The 19,006-nt window shown below is 39.2% G+C and overlaps 3 protein-coding genes across 5 annotated transcripts; 2 read left to right on the top strand and 1 right to left on the bottom strand.

Annotated features, from left to right (window-relative positions):
- LOC111329185 (carbohydrate sulfotransferase 11) lies at positions 1-6,286 on the top strand. 2 transcript variants are annotated; one of them, XM_088730034.1, is made up of 3 exons: positions 1-496; positions 838-893; positions 1,600-6,286. In XM_088730034.1, the coding sequence occupies exons 1-3, from the start codon at positions 436-438 to the stop codon at positions 2,443-2,445; spliced, it is 963 nt and encodes a 320-aa protein (XP_088586160.1). In that variant the 5' UTR covers positions 1-435; the 3' UTR covers positions 2,446-6,286. The 2 variants fall into 2 exon arrangements, with proteins under 2 accessions (XP_088586160.1, XP_022789531.1); XM_022933796.2 differs by having other exon boundaries at positions 7-698.
- A 1,797-nt stretch (positions 6,287-8,083) lies between these two features.
- Positions 8,084-13,727, bottom strand: LOC111329221 (uncharacterized). The gene is made up of 9 exons (XM_022933852.2): positions 13,550-13,727; positions 13,252-13,315; positions 12,972-13,005; positions 11,360-11,449; positions 10,453-10,516; positions 9,753-10,104; positions 9,492-9,576; positions 8,985-9,050; positions 8,084-8,559 (listed from the first exon to the last, which is right to left on the bottom strand). Exons 1-9 carry the CDS (start codon positions 13,608-13,610, stop codon positions 8,479-8,481), a joined length of 897 nt encoding a protein of 298 aa, XP_022789587.1. The 5' UTR covers positions 13,611-13,727; the 3' UTR covers positions 8,084-8,478.
- Positions 13,728-13,824: 97 nt separating this feature from the next.
- On the top strand, positions 13,825-18,988 carry LOC111329222 (mediator of RNA polymerase II transcription subunit 18). 2 transcript variants are annotated; one of them, XM_088730036.1, is made up of 7 exons: positions 13,825-14,186; positions 14,804-14,885; positions 15,681-15,803; positions 15,920-15,998; positions 16,877-16,963; positions 17,833-17,879; positions 18,297-18,988. In XM_088730036.1, exons 1-7 carry the CDS (start codon positions 14,027-14,029, stop codon positions 18,343-18,345), a joined length of 627 nt encoding a protein of 208 aa, XP_088586162.1. In that variant the 5' UTR covers positions 13,825-14,026; the 3' UTR covers positions 18,346-18,988. The 2 variants fall into 2 exon arrangements, with proteins under 2 accessions (XP_088586162.1, XP_022789589.1); XM_022933854.2 differs by having other exon boundaries at positions 13,829-14,186; positions 14,804-14,867.
- Positions 18,989-19,006: the final 18 nt, after the last annotated feature.

Below are 19,006 nucleotides of genomic sequence, written 5' to 3'. Positions count from 1 at the left end.
GTACAATTTGTGTTGTCTAAGTTATAAAAGATGTTTTAGCAACATACAGGGAAGTCGGTATGGGTGGTCGCGTTTTGAAGAGGAGTTTCTCGAAAAAATTGACCGCAGTGAGCCTTCTGATCGACATTTGCCTTTCTGCCTGTCTACATGGGTCATGATTACAACACGGAAGAATTTTTTGTCAGGAGAAAAGCGCGCATTATTTTTGTTTACAGATCATCTCGGTCTGTTAAGCATCCTGTTCGGTTCACCAGGTCACATCACTCGACGACAGGTGGCGCGCTAACGCTCCGTTTACCTAAACACTGTGACTGGCAGGAAACGTTTTACTTGTTTTAAAATCATCTGCTTCAGTGGAGAAGCACAACTAGATTTTGTTTGCTTTACGCTTGATTACCGTGGCGTAAATTGTCTTCATACCACAACTCTCTTGTAATGTTCTCTATCCTGTTCTTTGAAGTCGCCATAAAGGGTCATTGCTTGCGCAAGACACCGGGTAAGCATTCTACACGCTTGGATTTCTACTAAGAAGCTCGATACAGTGCTTGAGGTCCATGGTTTCTCAGCCATCTGTTCTTTGAGTACCGTTAATTCCCCTATGGTGAGACTGTTTTTGTTTCGTCTGGGATCACTGTTAGGCCTGTTTGGTTTGCTGGTTTGGGAAGTGCTTCATAGACAAAACGAATATAACTTCGCAGGTAAAAGCGTCGTAGAAAATCAATATAAACATATGTTTTTATCTACTATCTAGATTTATTCGATCACTTCATTTTTCTTTTTGTTCATATAATACTTCATTCCCTCCAGAAGTTAATTTATAAAATACTTATTTTGCAGAAAATAACAACTTCAGACACCATGATGTTTACAGTTTTCGAGAAAGTAATTGGAAGGTATGTATCACACTTTCTCTACAACTCTTAAAATTATTTCGATAGATTTCAGGAATCATCTCATAACGGGCATTGGTAGCACCCTTTGTAACTTGACATTTGAGAAGTTCAACACTTAAATCCTGTTCCAGAAGATTAAACCAAAGTTTGTCGGTAATGAATCGCTTTGCTGGTTCGTCAACAGTTACATTATCCTCTGACACACATTGCATGCATTCCTGATTTTATCTGCTGCATAGATCTGTGTTGGAAATAAATCTATGTCATTTAAGAAGATATTTAAGTATAAAGTTTTTCAAGGTTGCCCCAGCTTAAAAAGAATGACGTAATCCTGCATGAGATTCCCTTTGAGATTTAAGCAAATATTTTATACGAAAAAAATTCTCTAGTCTTTATTCTTTTTTCCGTAAGATACATTTATAAAACATCCGGCTTTTTCTTAATTCCAGGATTAATTACAAATATTTTACACGGGCATATAAATCAAGCGCCTGTCGCTGCTTCCCATTTCTTGTTATCAGTCATTTTAAAATTAGTTTTGAATAACCTGCTTATCGTAATGTATGAAGAGTTTGTTTTTGCAGTCTAATTTCCTGACAGTATCTTTTGAGCTAACCTCCTTGCAGAGGAAAAGATAGATAGAACTCTCTTTAAACTCGGTTTTCAGTGCTCTAGTTGCAAAGTACAAGAACCACTTTTCTTTCAGAGCACTGACGAGACTCAAGAGTTGCGAAAAAAGCACCTTATTGACTATTGTCACAAGCGAGACCCAAAAAAACTTCTCCCTCCACATTCAAGCAACGAAATCCCCGCGTACTTTTTTAGAAACATCATTGTGGATGATTACCACAAACTGCTCTATTGTTACATTCCCAAAGTGGCCTGCTCCAACTGGAAACGAGTTCTAATGGTTATGAATGGTGACGCTGCTGACCCATGGAGTATTAAGACCGCAGACGTGCACAATCGCAGTTTGGGATATTTTCGATATTTGAACCAATATTCTGCGGAGGAGATTGTTCACAGACTCAGCACTTACTACAAGTTTCTATTCGTTCGACACCCTTTTGAGCGACTTGTTTCAGCTTATAGAAACAAGTTCATAGACTCGTACAATTTGACGCTCTTCAAAGAGATGTATGGCAGGCATATTATACGAAAATATCGGCATAATCCCGATACGAGATCTCTTAAAACGGGAGAAGGTGTAAGCTTTGCAGAATTTGTTGAATTTATTAATAATTCTGAGCCTGAGTTTATGGATTGGCATTGGAAACTGTATGACATGCTGTGCCATCCATGTTTAATTTACTACGACTTTATAGGAAAGTTTGAAAATTTATATAATGACGCTGACCAGCTATTGAACATTCTCCGGACGAATGATAAAGTACAATTTCCACATAATAAGACTTCTAGGTACAAGTTACCCACAAAACTTCTGGCAAAGGAGTATTTCAAGTCACTTCCCGAGCAGGCTAAAGGCAAATTGTATAACAAGTACAAGCATGATTTTGAGATGTTTGGCTATTCGATGGAAGACTACCCTTGAGTCTGAATATTGTAATTTTTTCGTTTGAAAACGTTGGCCATGTGCCTGCACGTTGTTCTGGTCAAGTGATACAGCTGGAGAATCAGCGCGATGCTGTAATGCTGTCGTGACCTGTCACGTGAAGATCATTTGTTGATCACGTGAGTAATGAACAATTCTGCGACGCCATGTCAAAGACGTGAAGTTAACAATGGCTGCTCTGAGAATCTAGTTTAGCTTCAGACGATTAGGTGGAGTTCAGTTAATAGTCAACTACTCAGACGACATATTATGCCTGCATTACAAGATCAACGCCAATCGCCGCGGCAGTCTTACAAAAAGTGACAGCAACTACGCTTTCTCCTCTTGGAAAAAACTGATTAAGTTAAAGATTTCTACGAAAGGTCAAGTCAGCACTCAAGTCAGAAGTCAAGTCAAAATTCGTGTCAAAACTCAAGTCAAAGGTTTGTACACTGTGACCATGCAAAAACTGACAGCGTGCCGTGTAAACGACTGACAAAGATAATGTTTGAACAAGCTAAAAAATGGCTGAAAGAAGCCACAGATACGCATGATATACCAACGACAGTATCATTTGAACAACAACAGGTGGATCATTTAAAGACATTCATGATGATGTGGCTAAAGGTAAAATCAAGATTTGTCTACACGAAAAGACAACAGGACAAACAGGACAAACAGGACGAACTTGATTTCAAACAGGATAGACCAGATAACAAACACGTTGTAAAACCTGCTGCCTTTTAAGATGATACAGACCCGCAAGGTAATCCTTGAGATCATCAAAATTACGCGGAACACAAACGTAGTGTATCAGATGGCAAACGAACTAACTAAGAAAAACTACAAAAGGGATAAACTTGATAGGAATACGAGAGGCTAACGATCGGAATGAAATTAAGATCGTCGCTGTTATCGCATTTATCGGTCATTACATTAAGAATGTCACGGTCGGATTGATGAACGAGCAACTGATTGTCTGACTAACAGGCCGGGCTGGCAGTGAAACTGAATGGCTTATTGACCTGTTGACTGACCGGCTGTATGACGGACCGACTGACTAAGCAAATGCCTGAACGACCGATTACGAATCACTGACGAATAACTCCCGATGGTCTGTGTATTGTCCTCATAATGTTCAAACTGACTGAATGAAAAACTGAACTATGACTGACTGATCACTGACTTAGCGACCATGTATAAGACTAACTGACTGACTGACTTAATGAAAACCGCCCGACTGACTTATCCACGAACTGCCGACCAAAGCCAAGACTGAGTGGATGACTGACTTAAAAATAGCTGATCAACTGACTGACGAATTACAAATTTACTTTGCTACTAACTGAGTGACTGACTAATTACTGAATGTCTAACTGATGGACTATCCGTCTGACTGACTGACTGACGGAACGACTGTTTGAATGGATAACTGACTGACTGATCGCCTGACACAAGGTCTGATTGGTGTGACTGTCACACTGAGATACTGAGATACCAATTGAAGGCTGAACGTTCACTAATTTAACTGAGTTTAGTTGTGACCAACCGACTGAATGAATAAATAACAGAAAATGGCTAATGAAATGGCTCAAATCTTACAGAATGACTTTCTGAGCTACTGACATACCAATTCACCTACATCCCGATAAATTCAACTACAGACTGATAGACTCATTAGCAGACTGATTGACTGACTGACTGACTGCCCGACCTGTTAAACAAGTGACTAACACATAAGTCGCTGACTGGGTTACTTGATAACTTTCAGGTGCCTTAAACTGCTCAAATCTAATGGCTGACACATGATTTAGCATTAAAGATAAGTTGAGGGACTGACTGAATTACTTGCTGACTTACCCATTGACTAACTGGCTGGTTGACTGACTGACTGTCTGAATTATAGACTGACTGATCGGCTGATTGACTGACGTATTGGCTGACTAAAAAATGACGGTGACTAATTGACTGACCGAGAAAATGACTGACTGTCCTACTAAACTGACACTCTACGGTAAACTTGCTGACAGATTGACATGTAAGCTGCAAGATATCTCAAATTACCTAAGTTGAATGACTAGCTCTTGGATTGGTAACAGTGATGCGGTTATAAACAGACTGTCTGACCAACAGGCCGACTGATTGACTGACAGACTGACTGAATGCCTGGCTTAGTAAACTTGCACCCAACAAATAATTTGCTGATTGATTAACATGTCAACCGTCAAGTGTATTTACTTTTCCTACTCGTATGGCTTGCACACGGACTGGCATTTATGACGCAGCGACAGACTGCCTGACAGACTGATTAACTGCGGTACAGACAAAATAACTGTCTGACTAATAGAAACTGACTGATTAGGTGACAGACAACAGACTGCCTGGGTGATGGACTGACTGACAGCTGACAGACTGTCTGGCTGACAAAATGACTGATTAGCTGACAGACTGACTTTCTGACTGATTAACTGAGTGATTAGCTGAGAGACTGACTGTCTGGTAGACTATCTAATTAGCTGACAAAGTGACTGATGAACTGACTGATTAGCTGACATTGACTTATAGACTGATTGACTGATCAGCTGACAGATTGACTGATTATCTGACAGACAGACTGATTAGCTGACAGACTGACTGATAGACTGATGATCAGCTGACAGATTGACTGATCATCTGACAGACAGACTGGCTAGCTGACACACTGACTGATAGACTGATGATCAGCTGACAGATTGACTTATAGACTGACTGATTAGCTGACAGAGAGACTGATTGACTGATCAGCTGACAGATTGACTGATTATCTGACAGACAGACTGATTAGCTGACAGACTGACTGATAGACTGATGATCAGCTGACAGATTGACTTATAGACTGACTGATTAGCTGACGGACAGAGTGATTGATTGATCAGCTGACAGATTGACTGATTATCTGACAGACAGACTGATTAGCTGACAGACTGACTGATTAGCTGACAGACTGACTGATAGACCGACTGATTAGCTGACAGACTGACTGATTAGTTGACAGACTGACTGATAGACTGATTGATCAGCTGACGGATTGACTGATAGACTGACTGATTAGCTGACAGACAGACTGATTAGCTGACAGACTGACTGATTAGTTGACAGACAGACTGATAGACTGACTGATTAGCTGACAGACGAACTGATTAGCTGACAGATTTTAGACTGACTGACTGGCTGACAGATAGACTGATTAGCTGATAAATTGACTGATTAGCAGACGGATTGACTGATAGACTGACTGATTTTCTGGCAGACTGACTATCTAATTGATAGACTGACTGACTGGTTGACAGACTGACAGGCAACGTGGCTCGCCTTACTGACGACCTACTGATAGCTCGCTGACTGATTAACATGTTTACGGCCAGATGTATTAATCTACCCTATACACAACGTTCACACACGAATTACTATTGATGAAACAGAGACGGACCAACAGTAAATGCCTGATGTAAGCATGACTAAGACCTACAAGTTTGACATAGACGGCTGAATAAACGGCACCGTAAAACTATCTGTCAAAAACTAAAGTTGTGCAACACGATTTTTGGCTGTGCGGAAAGTTCTGCTTGAAGCAATTGATTTTAAAGATAATTAACACTAATGGGCTTCTTGTCATTAATGTTTAACTCCTCTTGCTCTGACGCCATCGCCACTTCATATAAACGTTTTACCAGCTTCCACCATCTCATATTAGACTGTAAAGCGAACGTTTCCGTTTTTAACTTTTGTGCATATAGCTACCTGGGAAAATATTCGCTATAGTCCGAGAAATTTTATTTCAATAAAAACCGTTGAGTACTTACGGACTGACGGACCTCTTCTCTTTCGTTAATACAGTTATATTGTATGGCTGACTGAATAACTGACTGACCGTACTTGAATGTGACTAACTCACAGACTACATATTTTTAAGGTTTACTCGCATACCGCATTTCCTCGAATGAGCCAAGCGGCGCCTATAAAAGTTTTTCAGCCTCCAAAGCGGTGCTTGTTCGAAAGCCCCGCTTATTTGAGGGTGGCGCTCATTAAAAAATTGAACGCAACAAAGAAATATTCTCTTTTAATTTAACTGTAAATTTTTCATCTGTAAAAATTCCAAGACGTCTTTTGATTGTTACCATTCGTCTCTTCTGGCACTAGCAGTGTCATCACTCAACTTCTAAATCACCGACGCCATATGGTGATCTTCTTGGTCTGAGTTTACAGGCTCCATTGTGGGGGTGAACGCCTCTTCTACGCCATTTAGAATCTCTCCGTCAAAAGGATTTTCGTCTATTTCCTTCAATATATCCAAATGTATATGAGGTATTGCAGCTTGTAAAAGAATTCTACTAATGAGCGCTGTACCGGGACCGTGGCGCTTCTTCGGGGCGGTGCTTGTAAACTTTTCTTGTCCCAAATGCGGCGCTCATTTGAAGGGGAAGCTTTTTCGAGAAAATACGGTCTAAAGTTAAAGAAAGACGACAAGAGACAATTGACCAGTTGATTCTCTTTTGGAACGTCAATTTCACACTGTGACATAGTATGTCGCGCAAAAGGATGAAAATAACAGTTGACAAAGACTCTTGTGAAAGTCCAAATTAACTAACCAACGAACTGTCTATACTTGTCGAGATGTTTGTGCTGAGCTGGTACTGGTTCATCTTACAATCGTCTGTCTGACCCATGAACTGAATCTCGGGCCGGTGGACGGACGGGCTGACTCAAAATTTACAATGCTTAAAGAAACTTTTGTGTAGCATCAGTGAGCAAGCACCAAGTTGATGAAAAACTGACTGACGCCAGCACAGCCTGACTAACTGATTGACTTTCCCACCGACGGAGCGATCGACTGACTGACCGCCTAAATTGATTTACCTACGGACCGACTAACTAGCTGACCGCCTAAAGGCCGACCAATTGACTTACTTACGGATCGACTGACTAGCTGACCGCCTAAAGGCTGACCTATTGACTTACCTACGGACCGACTGACTAGCTGACCGCCTGACTTAAAGACCGACCAAGCGATCGACCCACTGACTGACCGCCTAAAGGCTAACTGACGGAGACTGAATGAATGACTTTCCAGATGACTTTTTTATCTTCAGCCTCCGAGACGGAAAATCCCTGATTTACTCATTTTAGTAACTGAGTTTAATACGCTGAAACACTGACTTCGACCTCTACGGCTTGTCTTGTAGACATTTTTGTAAAATAAATAGTCATGTGACTTCTGACAGCTGACTTCTATACTCCAAGGTCTTTATTTCAGGTGTAACCATTTTTTCAATAAACCTGGCCAGCAGTGGAAAGAGAAATTGATTGGTTGTCACACTGAGAAGAACCAAAGCTTGGTATTGCGTCAATTACAAGCGGTCCACCACGAGCTTCAATATAAAACGGCAATACTTGAATTTGGTAAAGTCTACGGGCATCTGGGGATTCGAGGATGTCTGCTTTTATCCAGGTTTCATCCTTCAGTTTCTCGTCATTGTTTTCAGATTATTTCAATATTGATAAGCTCTGATCCCTTATAGGCCGCAATAATTAAGGTTTGGTGCGGGTTGCAGAGAAAAAAAAATTACCTTTAGTCTTAAAACGACACAAGAGCCATACATGATTTTTTACGGACGGTTTTTATTAATTCCGACGGCAAAAAGTGATGGCAAAAAATCGATCGTTCACACAAACTGAATTCCGCTGCAAGATGGATTAAAGATACAAAGGTTGACTTAACACAACAACTATGACCTCACTTGTAACTAATCTAGACGGGACAGAAAAACCAAAGTTCATCAAAATGGGCAACAGTTTTAACCATAAAGACATAATACAGGACGGTACTAAAAACGTGCTCATATGAGAGTTCGGCTACTGTCACAAATAATTGATGACAAAGAAAAAAAATTGATTAAACATTTTCCTGGTCTAATATAAAACGAGAGAAAAAAGCTAATAAATCGAATTAAGTGGAGGCTCATAGTTGCCTAATCTCCGCGCTGGATGTCTTAACTATTCGGCGTTGCCGTCGGCTTTCACAGCCTCTTCATTCTCGGGCTTAGGTTCGCTGTTTTCCTTTCCCCCCTCTCCGTCCTGTTAAAAAAAAAAAAGAAGAAACAATTAAATAAGTGCAAGGCACCCTTCTTAAAAAAATATAAAATTAACTGAAGAACAGCAAGCAGTACCAATCATAACCTGATTACATGGGACGCTTTAAACCGCGCCCATTTTGAACGCTAGGACAAGTTGTACACAATTTTGGCTAATAATTTACAGCAAGCTGTTAAATGTTAATTAGAGAGTTTAAGGTCTAAGTGAGTTTTGAGAATTTACACACAATACTGTCGAAGACTTTGAAAAAAACTGAGCTTGAAGCCCTGACATGGCCTTTCTGAAGCACCAAAATCTAACGGTCCAGAGTACAACTAGACACGAGGTGTCAGTTCATCTGACCATGTGTCGACAATCAAACAATATAAACTAGACTAATTTCTGACATCCCGCAATTCCACCTTTACCTCTCTACGAGGGCGCCTGTAGGATCTGCGGTAAGGACGACGACGGCGACGATTCTGTGCCGGACGCTTCAAAGAAAAAGGAAAAACAGCGACAACAATAACCCAATCAGTTTATTAAAGTGAAAACCAAGTTTCTGTCAAATAAGCTTAGTCTAGATTAATGCACGAGACTGTGACTTGCCTGGCGGATTGTTTAACTTTACTGTTCCCCTCTTTTTCCTAAAAGTAAGTTCTTACCCCACACCTATTTCCTAGGCGCAACTACGATGAGACTTCGCACAAATAGGCTCGATCACCAGCCGCTGTACGGGAACCGGAGCCCGCGCTCCTCAAACGGTAGTTACCAAAAACCCCACAGCCTCAAAATATTCACACTATTCATGCATCTATATAGCACAGTCTTCACATAGATGCTTTAATGCGCTTTACAACACTTTGCGCGTGGTTTTGGCCAGAGCCGCAGGACCGCACTGAGCCTAATGTTCCGTCATTACAAAACTAGGTTACCTCTTCTCCCTCTTCTCCTCCTTCATGATCACCATCTCGTTCTTCTTGTTCATCGCCTTCAGGGCGTTCCTCATCAGACCTGCGCCTGCAGAAATGTTACCAACACTAAACGTACGCTAACAACCGAAAGATTAAACATAGATCGAAAAAAGGGCAAAAAAACCTATGCTACATCCACGAGAAAACGAAAGAGAGAAGGAGAAGAAGGAAAGAGAAAAAAGGGAAAAGAAATAAGGAGAAGAGAAAAACAAAGACACATACCTATATCTGGGACGTCGTCTTCGCCGGGGTCGCCTCTTCTCCTTATCATCCGACTCCTCTCTCTGCTCTTCTCCTTTCTCCTCAGACTGATCGCCCGATTCGTTCTCCCGTGGGGGTGGACGAGGCCGGCGACGTCTCGCCCATGGGGGTGGCCCTCCGTAGTAACGCCTGCCCCGGCGAGGTCTTTCATCGTTGTCGTTGCGTTCTTGCTGATCACCCGAGTCACCTCCCTCCTTACCTTCCTCCTCCGGTTTAACCTCTTCGTTGGTAGCGGAGTTGGGCCTGCCACGGGGGCGGCGTCTCCCACGACGAAAATCTCGATAGTTGCGGTAGTAGTTTCTTCGGCGGTCCGCTAAGGATAAAATGACACGTTCTACAATTCTTTTCTTTAATCTCCATATAATTTTTTTAAATCCATTATTCTCATTATTTTTATCATTATGACTATTATTAAATTTGTTTGCCGTCATTGTTATTAATTTTATGATTATCATTACTTTATAGGTTAGCAATTTTGATCAGCTCACACCAAATATACAGCTGTAGGCAAACCTCTCACCCTTTTTCAAGAAAAAAAAAATTAATTCATTGCTGCAAATCTGAAGAGAGCAGAGAAAAAAAAATTGATTGAAAGCTTGACAATAGGATTCAAAGGAAACTTGTTGAAAAGTTTGTGGAAAAAAAAAGGGGAACTACTCACGAGCATATTTGCTTCCTTGCACAGGGCTCCCGTCTGGTCCTGTTACGTTGGCTGCTTCAAGACCCTGGTAGATAGAGATTCAAGCAAGTGCAAAAAAGGCCAAATATTACAGTCATTGTCTAAGGCTCTTTTCTACATCACACTGAAGGCAATTGCTACAATGTTCTAAGAATAATGAGAGAGTGAGAATTGTCTACCCATCAAAGTTTACTTTATTTCATGAATGAACCAAACATTTTTTGAAAATGTATCAGCACTTATCATTGTTCAATTCTTAATGTGAAGCCGCTACGATCAGTGTTGAACTTTGATTGAGTTGACAAGAATGCTAGAACAGATCTAGCAAATATTCCTTGAAAATGTCATGCAAGAATGAAATTTTTTTTTGAAAAATTGTCAAGAAAAACATCATTGCAAATATAGCACAATTCACTTCTTAGTTACTATCTTAGTGTGAGCTACACCATCTACTTTTTGCACTCTTTTTTTTGATTTGGAAGAATAAAAGTGTACCAAAAAAAGAGTAATTATCATGGAAATCTGGCAAAAAAAAAAAGCTTGGGGTAACCCTGAGATTGCCTAAAAAAGCTGTCTTGGAGAATTGCAGTATGCCCAGAAGCTATTGTTTGAGAAATCTGAGGTCCCCAGCTTTTATATGTAGAAGCTTTTATAGCAAAGTTATACAGGCTGCCAAAAGATAGAGGTTAGACCCTTCGAACCTCAGGTTTTGCTGGGGCATAGCCCTGCCTAATGTCCCATGCAGAAGGGATAACATTCTTTTAACATTCTTAATGCTACAGGAGGTTCAAGCTGGGAAAAGTTCAGGTAAATCTTCTCATTTGTCTACTTGGTTTATGCATACACTTAACCTTTGTTGTATCTTAAGTATTTTCACCATGTTACCCACCTTCGCTCCTGATACAACATCAAACTCCACTGTCTCTCCATCTCCAACACTGCGCAAGTACTTCTTGGGATTGTTCTTCTTGATGGCAGTCTGAGAAGAATAACAAAACAATCAACATGATTGTGATAACAAAGAAAAAAAAATTCTGCTCATAAAGTTGAATTAAACAGAATGAGTAACACATACAAGCATATACACGTGTTATTCTTTCGAGAATTACAAGCCATTATGTTATTATACCTCGACTCCATTAGGTCTTAGGAGGTATACCATGGTGAGTCCATTGTGCAGTCTGATTGCACGGTTAAGAGTAATCCAAACAGTCATGGATACCAGCAGAAGTTGTTATTTAAGTGGAGTGTGGATGCCAGTAGAAGTTGTTATTTAAGTCAAGTGTGGAATTGTTAAACATAAACTAGTTTGGTCTAAGTGTGTCATGCAAACCACCTAAGTCAAACGATCAGTGGAACCTGTTTTGTGTCTGTACCTAAATTCCAAAGTTAAAGATGATGCAAGTGAATGACATAATTTTACTCACACAATTACCATGGTGAAATGTTAAAAATCCCTTTGTTGGCCTCATCATTTAAAATATTAATAATTACTACAAAACAAAGAGAGGTTCCTCTTCCAACAGGTGATTAACACAAGGTTTTATTCAACAACCAATTATGCAAAGTCTCTGTCTATTTGAGATAATGCAAAAGTGAAACTTTAATCAGATAGAGGACAACCTTTAAATAACACACTTTCTCCTCGTTAAAATACTGTATATACAGTATTACTTATCAAATGTGACATGGGGACTGCAGCTTTTATATTGAAAATACAACACTGTATCTATTTACTATATTGATTCCCACATACTGAAACCCATGAATGGTTTCCACATTTTATTTCCCAGTTATTTCCAAAAACTAATGAAGGGACAACATGCCTTAACAGAACTAAACAATAGTTTTGAAGGGATAAAAAATTACTATAAAATGTTCAAATTCCAATTCATTATTTCCCTAGTGATTCATTTATGTTGAACTGTTCATGATAAGCAATATAACAAGCTTCTTTGCACAGATCAAAACAAGATGATGTTTGGCTAAGTGGTCCTCAATTTCAAAAAAGCCTTATGATCCTTCAATTCAAAGAGAGGAGGAGTAAATGAAGACTGATATTATTAGAGCAGAACTAATTTGGATCAAAACTAATTTTTCTTTCCAGTTGAGTGACCCAGTTCATCTGTCCTTTTGTCAAAGTTTAACTTCTTTCTGGGTCAATGACACTGACGAGGATATTTTCGCCGAATGTATTTAAAAAATTGTTCATATTCAATTAGCCTAGGTGAATTAAATGGATGGACACTCGTAGTCTAAAAACATAGGTAACGGATGATCAGAAAATGAAAAGCAAAGGGAAACGTTAAAGAAAATATTTGCCAAGTGGCCATAGTCATCTACAGGTTCTGAATCGAACAAAAGTAACCAAGAGAAATCATTAAAATCCGCCTTAAAGTCTAATATCACAAAATCTACCTTACAACTCTAGGGTGCTGTAATTCACACCGAAATGACATTTATTGGATTCTTCGGACAGTGACAAGGATCGAACAACTCACCTGATGAACAAATATATCCTCCTTGTTGTCATCTCTAAGGAGGATAAAAATACAACGAGATTAGTGCAATGCGTGGGACAAACTGGAGGATGCAAATGAGCTCAACGTGGCCAGTGAAAACGAATTTTGACTTCGCTATGCTCTCGCCATCAACGCGCCCAAACTGCGAATTTCAAATTCGATTCTTAACAAAAGAAAATTAACGAACGACTTTGAAGAGTTATATAGCAAAATCAGCTCAGATGAAAGCGAGAGAAGAGACGAATTTAATTGAACTAACCTGTTGATAAAGCCATAACCGTTCTTCACGTTAAACCACTTCACTGTACCGCTCACTTTACTGGCTAGAAGATTGAAAAAGCCACGTCAGACGATAAGCAAAACGAGATGAACTACTCTCTAGCACCGTAAAAGTGAACGGAACACAATCTATACAATAAGGGCATGCCATGTGGCCAAAAAACCTTATCGTGACAATATCATTAACAATTCATATTCACGCTATTGCGGCGCACATGTTCGAGATCTCGCTTTCAATTTATTAGCATGCAACATATCGCGACGCAAGGCAAACTCACCAACAACTTTCTTCTCAACCGGTTGTTTTTCTTCGACTTGAGGCTCTTCAGCCGTGGTCATGTTGCTGATGTTACAGCCTCGTAGGGCTCCGCTACTAGGTGGTGTTTCCCACAAAGGTCTTTTGATGTTCCGTCTGTTCCTCGATGGATGGCGTCCTCTGTGACTCAGTCTTCTCTTTCGCGTATCTTGTAGTCACGCAAAGGGTCTTGGGACCGATCTCCAGTCCCACGCAATTTCTGAGCCATTCTAGCAAATTGTAAATTTATTTTGACTCAGCGCGAAATTGTGAGATCCCGCTTCCACCTATAGCATTCAAACACTTCTCTTTCTTTTTTGGTAACCTTCAAAGAATTCAAGGGAAACACTCGACGTTGATAAGTCAAAGGATATCTTCCACTAGTTATTTTCGGAAACATTCGGGATAATCTCGTGTTTCATCGTACAGTCCTCGGTAGATACGATTGTGAAAGAAAAACATGGCGGTTGCTGGGAGGCAAAATCAACTTGAATACTTTCTGCAAGGAAGCGTGGGAAAGGAATCCGTAACCACTCTTTTGCACAGACTTAGAGGACTGTGTGATGGTGCATCTCGACAGTTTGCGACTTTTGCAGATCATGAAATGTTATATACCCTTGGTAATGTATGGCTATTTTCATATCACGATTAAGCTTAACAATGCAGATGAGATTGTAAGTTTTTTGAAATTACACATTGATGATCATCCCCTGGAAAATAACTTCTTTTTGGCTTCTCGTAGTCCACTCTTGAAGAAACTAATTGTTTAGCCTTGAATTGTTTTGATCCCTCATCCACACTTAGAATGAATTGATTCGAATGTATCAAATTTCATTTCTCAGTCGCACATTTCATTTTTTCGGAGGATGATGTTCTCTAAATCAATTAAATGTTAATATTTGGTAATTCTGTTGTTTGCCTCGTGTTGACCCAACAGTTTTCTCAGTTGTAATATTTCTATCATCACAACCATTGTCATCATTATCATTATCATTACAATTATAGTAATTATTATTATTATTATTGTTATTATTGTATATCTGTTTAGATCCTGAATGAATTTTACAAAATATTGTTGACTGTGTTGATAATTTGTCGAAGAGTTTTGTGTTGATGACAGATGATAAGTGTAAAAGGGGTTGTCAAGTTCAAATTTGAGTGACAGAGGTCTCTTTATAATTTATGATAATTAACATAATGTAGATCCTATTGTTTATTTCACTGTTTACCTCTTAAGGTGGTCCAGGGAATAGCGTTTCACTAAGAGCACGACACTCTCTAGATGACCCCAAAGCACCATGGTTAGTGGTTAGTGGTAGGTAACTGACCTCAACTTTGTTCCCAGGATCTCTCTTCTTTCCTTCCTTTGAAAAGAGGTATAAGGGAAGGAAGGGAAGTAGGAGAAGGGAGACAGAGGGAATGTGGTTGAACGGACCTGTCCCTAGTGATTTTTCTCCATTAAGATGTTGACAAGGAAGCATGTAAGAGGTGTACACACACAGGGCAGATGAGAAGTGAGAGAAAGAGGTCATTTTCATTTCCCATGACTAAACAAGTGCTTCTGAAAAATGAGAGTGACAACAGGAAAAAAATTGATTGAAAACATTTTCCATTTTCAAGAAACAGAAGGGGAACTGAGATGTGGCACTCTCCATTGTTGGCTTAGAATTTTACTTCTGATCACTTGCTTTGTTTTGGTAGCATATTTGGAGAAAAAACAAATGAATAAAGGCTGATAGTTTCTAAAGAAACTGTTAGGGGCTGCGTCGGTGGGGTAACAAAATAATTTGGATATATCATCAAAGTTGAAATGGTAATTTGGCCACTGTATCGATTACGATTCGCTCCAACGAAGGACTAACGCTTGAAACATCAGCTTTTGTAATCGTTACGGTGGCCAATTTACCATTTCAACTTTGTTGATATATCCAAATTATATGGAGAAAAAAACATGTTTGCACGATGAATGTATGGATATTATAGGGACTGGAGGTAACATGTTAAATACTTTTGGGAGTTAAAGTGTTATTAACACTATCAATCTCTTGAGTATTAATATTAGGTAATACTAAAATCCAAAACTGTTCTAATCTGTTTTTTGTTTTTCTTGACAGGCAATTACGTTATGTTGGCCAAAGTGAAATGGGTGATAAAAGTAGGAGCACCCTGTTACGCAGCTGTGTTGAGGTGTCTACAAGTGACAATCTGACAACTTTCCTTAAAGAACTTGGATTTAGGTGGGTAATTTTAATTTATAATTTCTTTCATTATTTATTTTCATTGTGGGTATGCAATAACTTAGTGGTAAAATTGGTTGCACTTTACATAGTAGTGCTTTTTCTTGCTTTAATAGGTACGAGAGTGAATTCGTCTTGAAGGGTTATTATTTTATTAAAGGACACATGCGAATAACTGTCAGTCAAGTTTGTAGAGTAAGTAACTGGCCTTTATTGAGAGCTTTAAAATTGTAGATTTGTGGTAACCATTTATTGCTATGTAAGCCAACTTCACAATTATGGTACAACAACAGAGTAAAGTCTCTCTCTAATAACCCCAAAGAGTGACTAGCATCTTATTTCTCCCTGTATGATCACTCCTGAATCACACAGTCATGAAGTTCACAAGAAAGAGGAAATGATCACCAACTAGATAGGATTGTTAAACAAAATAATTCTACTTTTTAGCACTCAGGAAATGACATTTCTAGACCGTTTAATGGAAAAGCGTTAGTGTACGTTTTCCCATGTTGGGAATACTGCAATTTAAGTGTAAAGGATTAAAAGAGTTATGACTATCAGCATCTGTTGGTTATACATGAACTACAAAATTAATGCATTCAATCTGTTCTGCATTTACCATAGTTGAGGGTTAGCAGTGAGATTTAAACTGTGTAATTATGATTATATTGATTATCACACTTCAGTCAACCTCTGTTAACCACTTCACAACCAGGAGAGACAAAAAGGGAATGTCTTCTCTCTGTCAATACAGTTTTAAGCAGAAACATTGTGAGAAAAAAGAGGAATACCAACCTTCATTGACTTAGGATTAAAAATCTTAGAGAGCTTGCTTTCTAAAAGCTGTTAAGTGGACAGTGAGGAGAGTTAAGTTTATTGGTTTGTTGTTATATACAAACCAACTTAACAACATTATTTTTGCAGGAGAGATTTGGCTTTCCTCTTGCTGGTGAGTTTGATGGCATAAACATGAAAAAACAATGTCTGCATGGCCAGCAGTAGTTTATCTGTGGAATAGCGTATACTAAATAGCTATTTTCATGGCCATATTTTATTTATTGCTCTTTGCACAGGTCGTGGGTGTCAATGATCCACAGTCATCCCATCCGGTTTCAGAGTCATACCTTGTGGAAATCAGTCTTATGACCATAGTTCAACAGGTAATAGAACTAGGGAAACTTATTTTTCATTTGCAATGCGTCAAAATTAAAGAAAGAATCTGAGCTCCCCAAAAGGAATTTAACCTAAGTGCTGAGGCTTTGTGAGAACTTTTTGGTGAGCTGCATGTAGGAAATATATAAGGTTTATATTTGGCAAGCAACCTTCATACTGATAGCATCAACAATTTCTGTGAGTACTGTGAGTTTGGTACTATGAGCTCAGTGGTAAAGCCTCCCGGTTAGCTCAATTGGTTAGAGCACCGGATTGTGTTGTGCAGGAGGTTGAGGGTTCGAGCCCTGGCTGGACCAATACTCATGGTCTTAAAATAACTGAGGAGAATTTGCTACCTTTCTATAATATCCAGAGATGGATAGATATTTTAGTCTTCTTGGATAAGGACAAATAAACCTTAGGCCCCATCTCCTGCAGGGTTAGGGGTAGGAGACATTAATTTCCCATACACAAGATTACTGTGTGGTGGATGTCCTCCCCTGGGGTGGGATGGGTGGGTTTACTGGGCCCGCAGTAATTGGCGCAAGCTGTTGCGATGTCCCTGCCTGTCGGCAAAGCTAATAAACTAAACTAGCATCGCACCACAATATCCAAAACATTTAGGGTTCCATCCCTTGTGGGGGGAACCAGACATTTTCTTTTTCCCTCAATCCTAATGGAAGAACAGCTTATTAGGTCATTCAACAACTGAATTTAAAAAAATGCACCAGCTTTCTCTATCTAGTAATAGGCATTGGAATTTCCAAGTGGTGGGTACAAACAGCTCATTTGCAGCAGTTTCTCATTAATGGCTTTTTTAAAATGAAGGCATTAAATAATTACAAGAAACTTTTTTAAGCTTCTGATTTCTCTGTAGGACACCTTGGCTGATGAGATAAAAGCTTTTGCAGAACACTTGAAGCCGTATCCTTTCCATAAAAATGCAATCATTTTTTCTACAAAGGGAATCAGGGTCATAGATATTTGTGGTGACCTCAATTTGCACAGGTCCTCAAGTCCAGTATCACGGTTCCCAAGAAGAAAGTTTGGGCTTTCTGAGGGGTCTGTGCATTTGGATGTACTTTTAGGGGAAGACAAATTAATCTAGGCATGTACGGAAGAGGGGTAGAGCAAAAAGTAAAAAATATCTGTGAGTTTGAAATCCCAGTCAGTAAAGCCCCAAAGTTTGTGGTTGGATTTGATTAAAAAATTGGTGAAAACCTAATGGAAAACACTTTATTTTTTTCCTTTTGAACCTTGTGGCTCTACTTAGAGAGGCATATGATTCCTGATAGTCTAACTCAGTTATGCTGTCTGATTTGCCATAACACACCTGATCAGTCTGGTTCACTTGGAAAAAGTTGACCACAGAAAACTACACATAACTTAGCAAAGGACAGCTCTGGTAACCTACACTGGCTTGTTCAGCTATGGTATCACAAACTTGCCGCTAGGAGAGTGCTGACTTTGCTGTCAAAGCAGTGACAGATGCAGTTTGTCAAGTTTTCAATTCTTGCACAGATTTATTAAAGTTGGAGCAGGGCCAGGATTTTGATGGTCTTCTCTGTTCAGTTAGCTTTTTGAAACAGTGATCGACCTACACTTTGAAAAAAGGACAGGGTTCAGTAGAACTAATGGTGATGGCACTTCAAATGGAAAGAGAAATGTAAAAGACAATGCAACAAGGTTCGACACAGTATGGTGCTGGAATTGTTCTTCTGATGGAACATTTATATGAAAACAAAAAATAATAAAGTACAAGAGTGCCACATCTTCTCCCAAAGACTTTATTTCATTAGTTTACATGTAACACTCATACACCTGTTCTTTATTTATATGGCAGTGAATCAACTGTTATGGAAGTTTGCCATGTTTTCACATTTATTTCTTCCAATGTAGCCAATTAGTAAATGAAGAGAGAATGTCAATGTGAACTGATGAATGCTTTATTGATTTGAAAAACATAGTTTTATATGTATGTATAGGAAATTTTTACCATTTTTTTTGTTTCTTAAACTCTTAGACTTACTCTGTTTAAGTTGACAGTTTTC

Source organism: Stylophora pistillata, chromosome 8, assembly GCF_964205215.1.
Source record: "Stylophora pistillata chromosome 8, jaStyPist1.2, whole genome shotgun sequence".
Classification (NCBI taxonomy): domain Eukaryota; kingdom Metazoa; phylum Cnidaria; class Anthozoa; order Scleractinia; family Pocilloporidae; genus Stylophora; species Stylophora pistillata.
This window is presented reverse-complemented; position numbering and strand designations above follow the sequence as displayed.

Bases quoted from the DNA above. Each gene is read 5' to 3' on its own strand.
- LOC111329185 (XM_022933796.2), top strand. From the start codon at position 599: ATGGTGAGACTGTTTTTGTTTCGTCTGGGATCACTGTTAGGCCTGTTT. The intron at 699-837 runs GTAAAAGCGTCG...CTTATTTTGCAG, and splicing joins AAACGAATATAACTTCGCAG to AAAATAACAACTTCAGACAC. The intron at 894-1,599 runs GTATGTATCACA...CTTTTCTTTCAG, and splicing joins TTCGAGAAAGTAATTGGAAG to AGCACTGACGAGACTCAAGA.
- LOC111329221 (XM_022933852.2), bottom strand. From the start codon at position 13,610: ATGACCACGGCTGAAGAGCCTCAAGTCGAAGAAAAACAACCGGTTGAG. The intron at 10,517-11,359 runs GTGGGTAACATG...TCTATCTACCAG, and splicing joins ATGTTGTATCAGGAGCGAAG to GGTCTTGAAGCAGCCAACGT. The intron at 9,577-9,752 runs GTATGTGTCTTT...ACATTTCTGCAG, and splicing joins AGACGACGTCCCAGATATAG to GCGCAGGTCTGATGAGGAAC.
- LOC111329222 (XM_088730036.1), top strand. From the start codon at position 14,027: ATGGCGGTTGCTGGGAGGCAAAATCAACTTGAATACTTTCTGCAAGGA. The intron at 14,187-14,803 runs GTAATGTATGGC...TTACCTCTTAAG, and splicing joins TGAAATGTTATATACCCTTG to GTGGTCCAGGGAATAGCGTT. The intron at 15,999-16,876 runs GTAAGTAACTGG...CTCTTTGCACAG, and splicing joins CTGTCAGTCAAGTTTGTAGA to GTCGTGGGTGTCAATGATCC.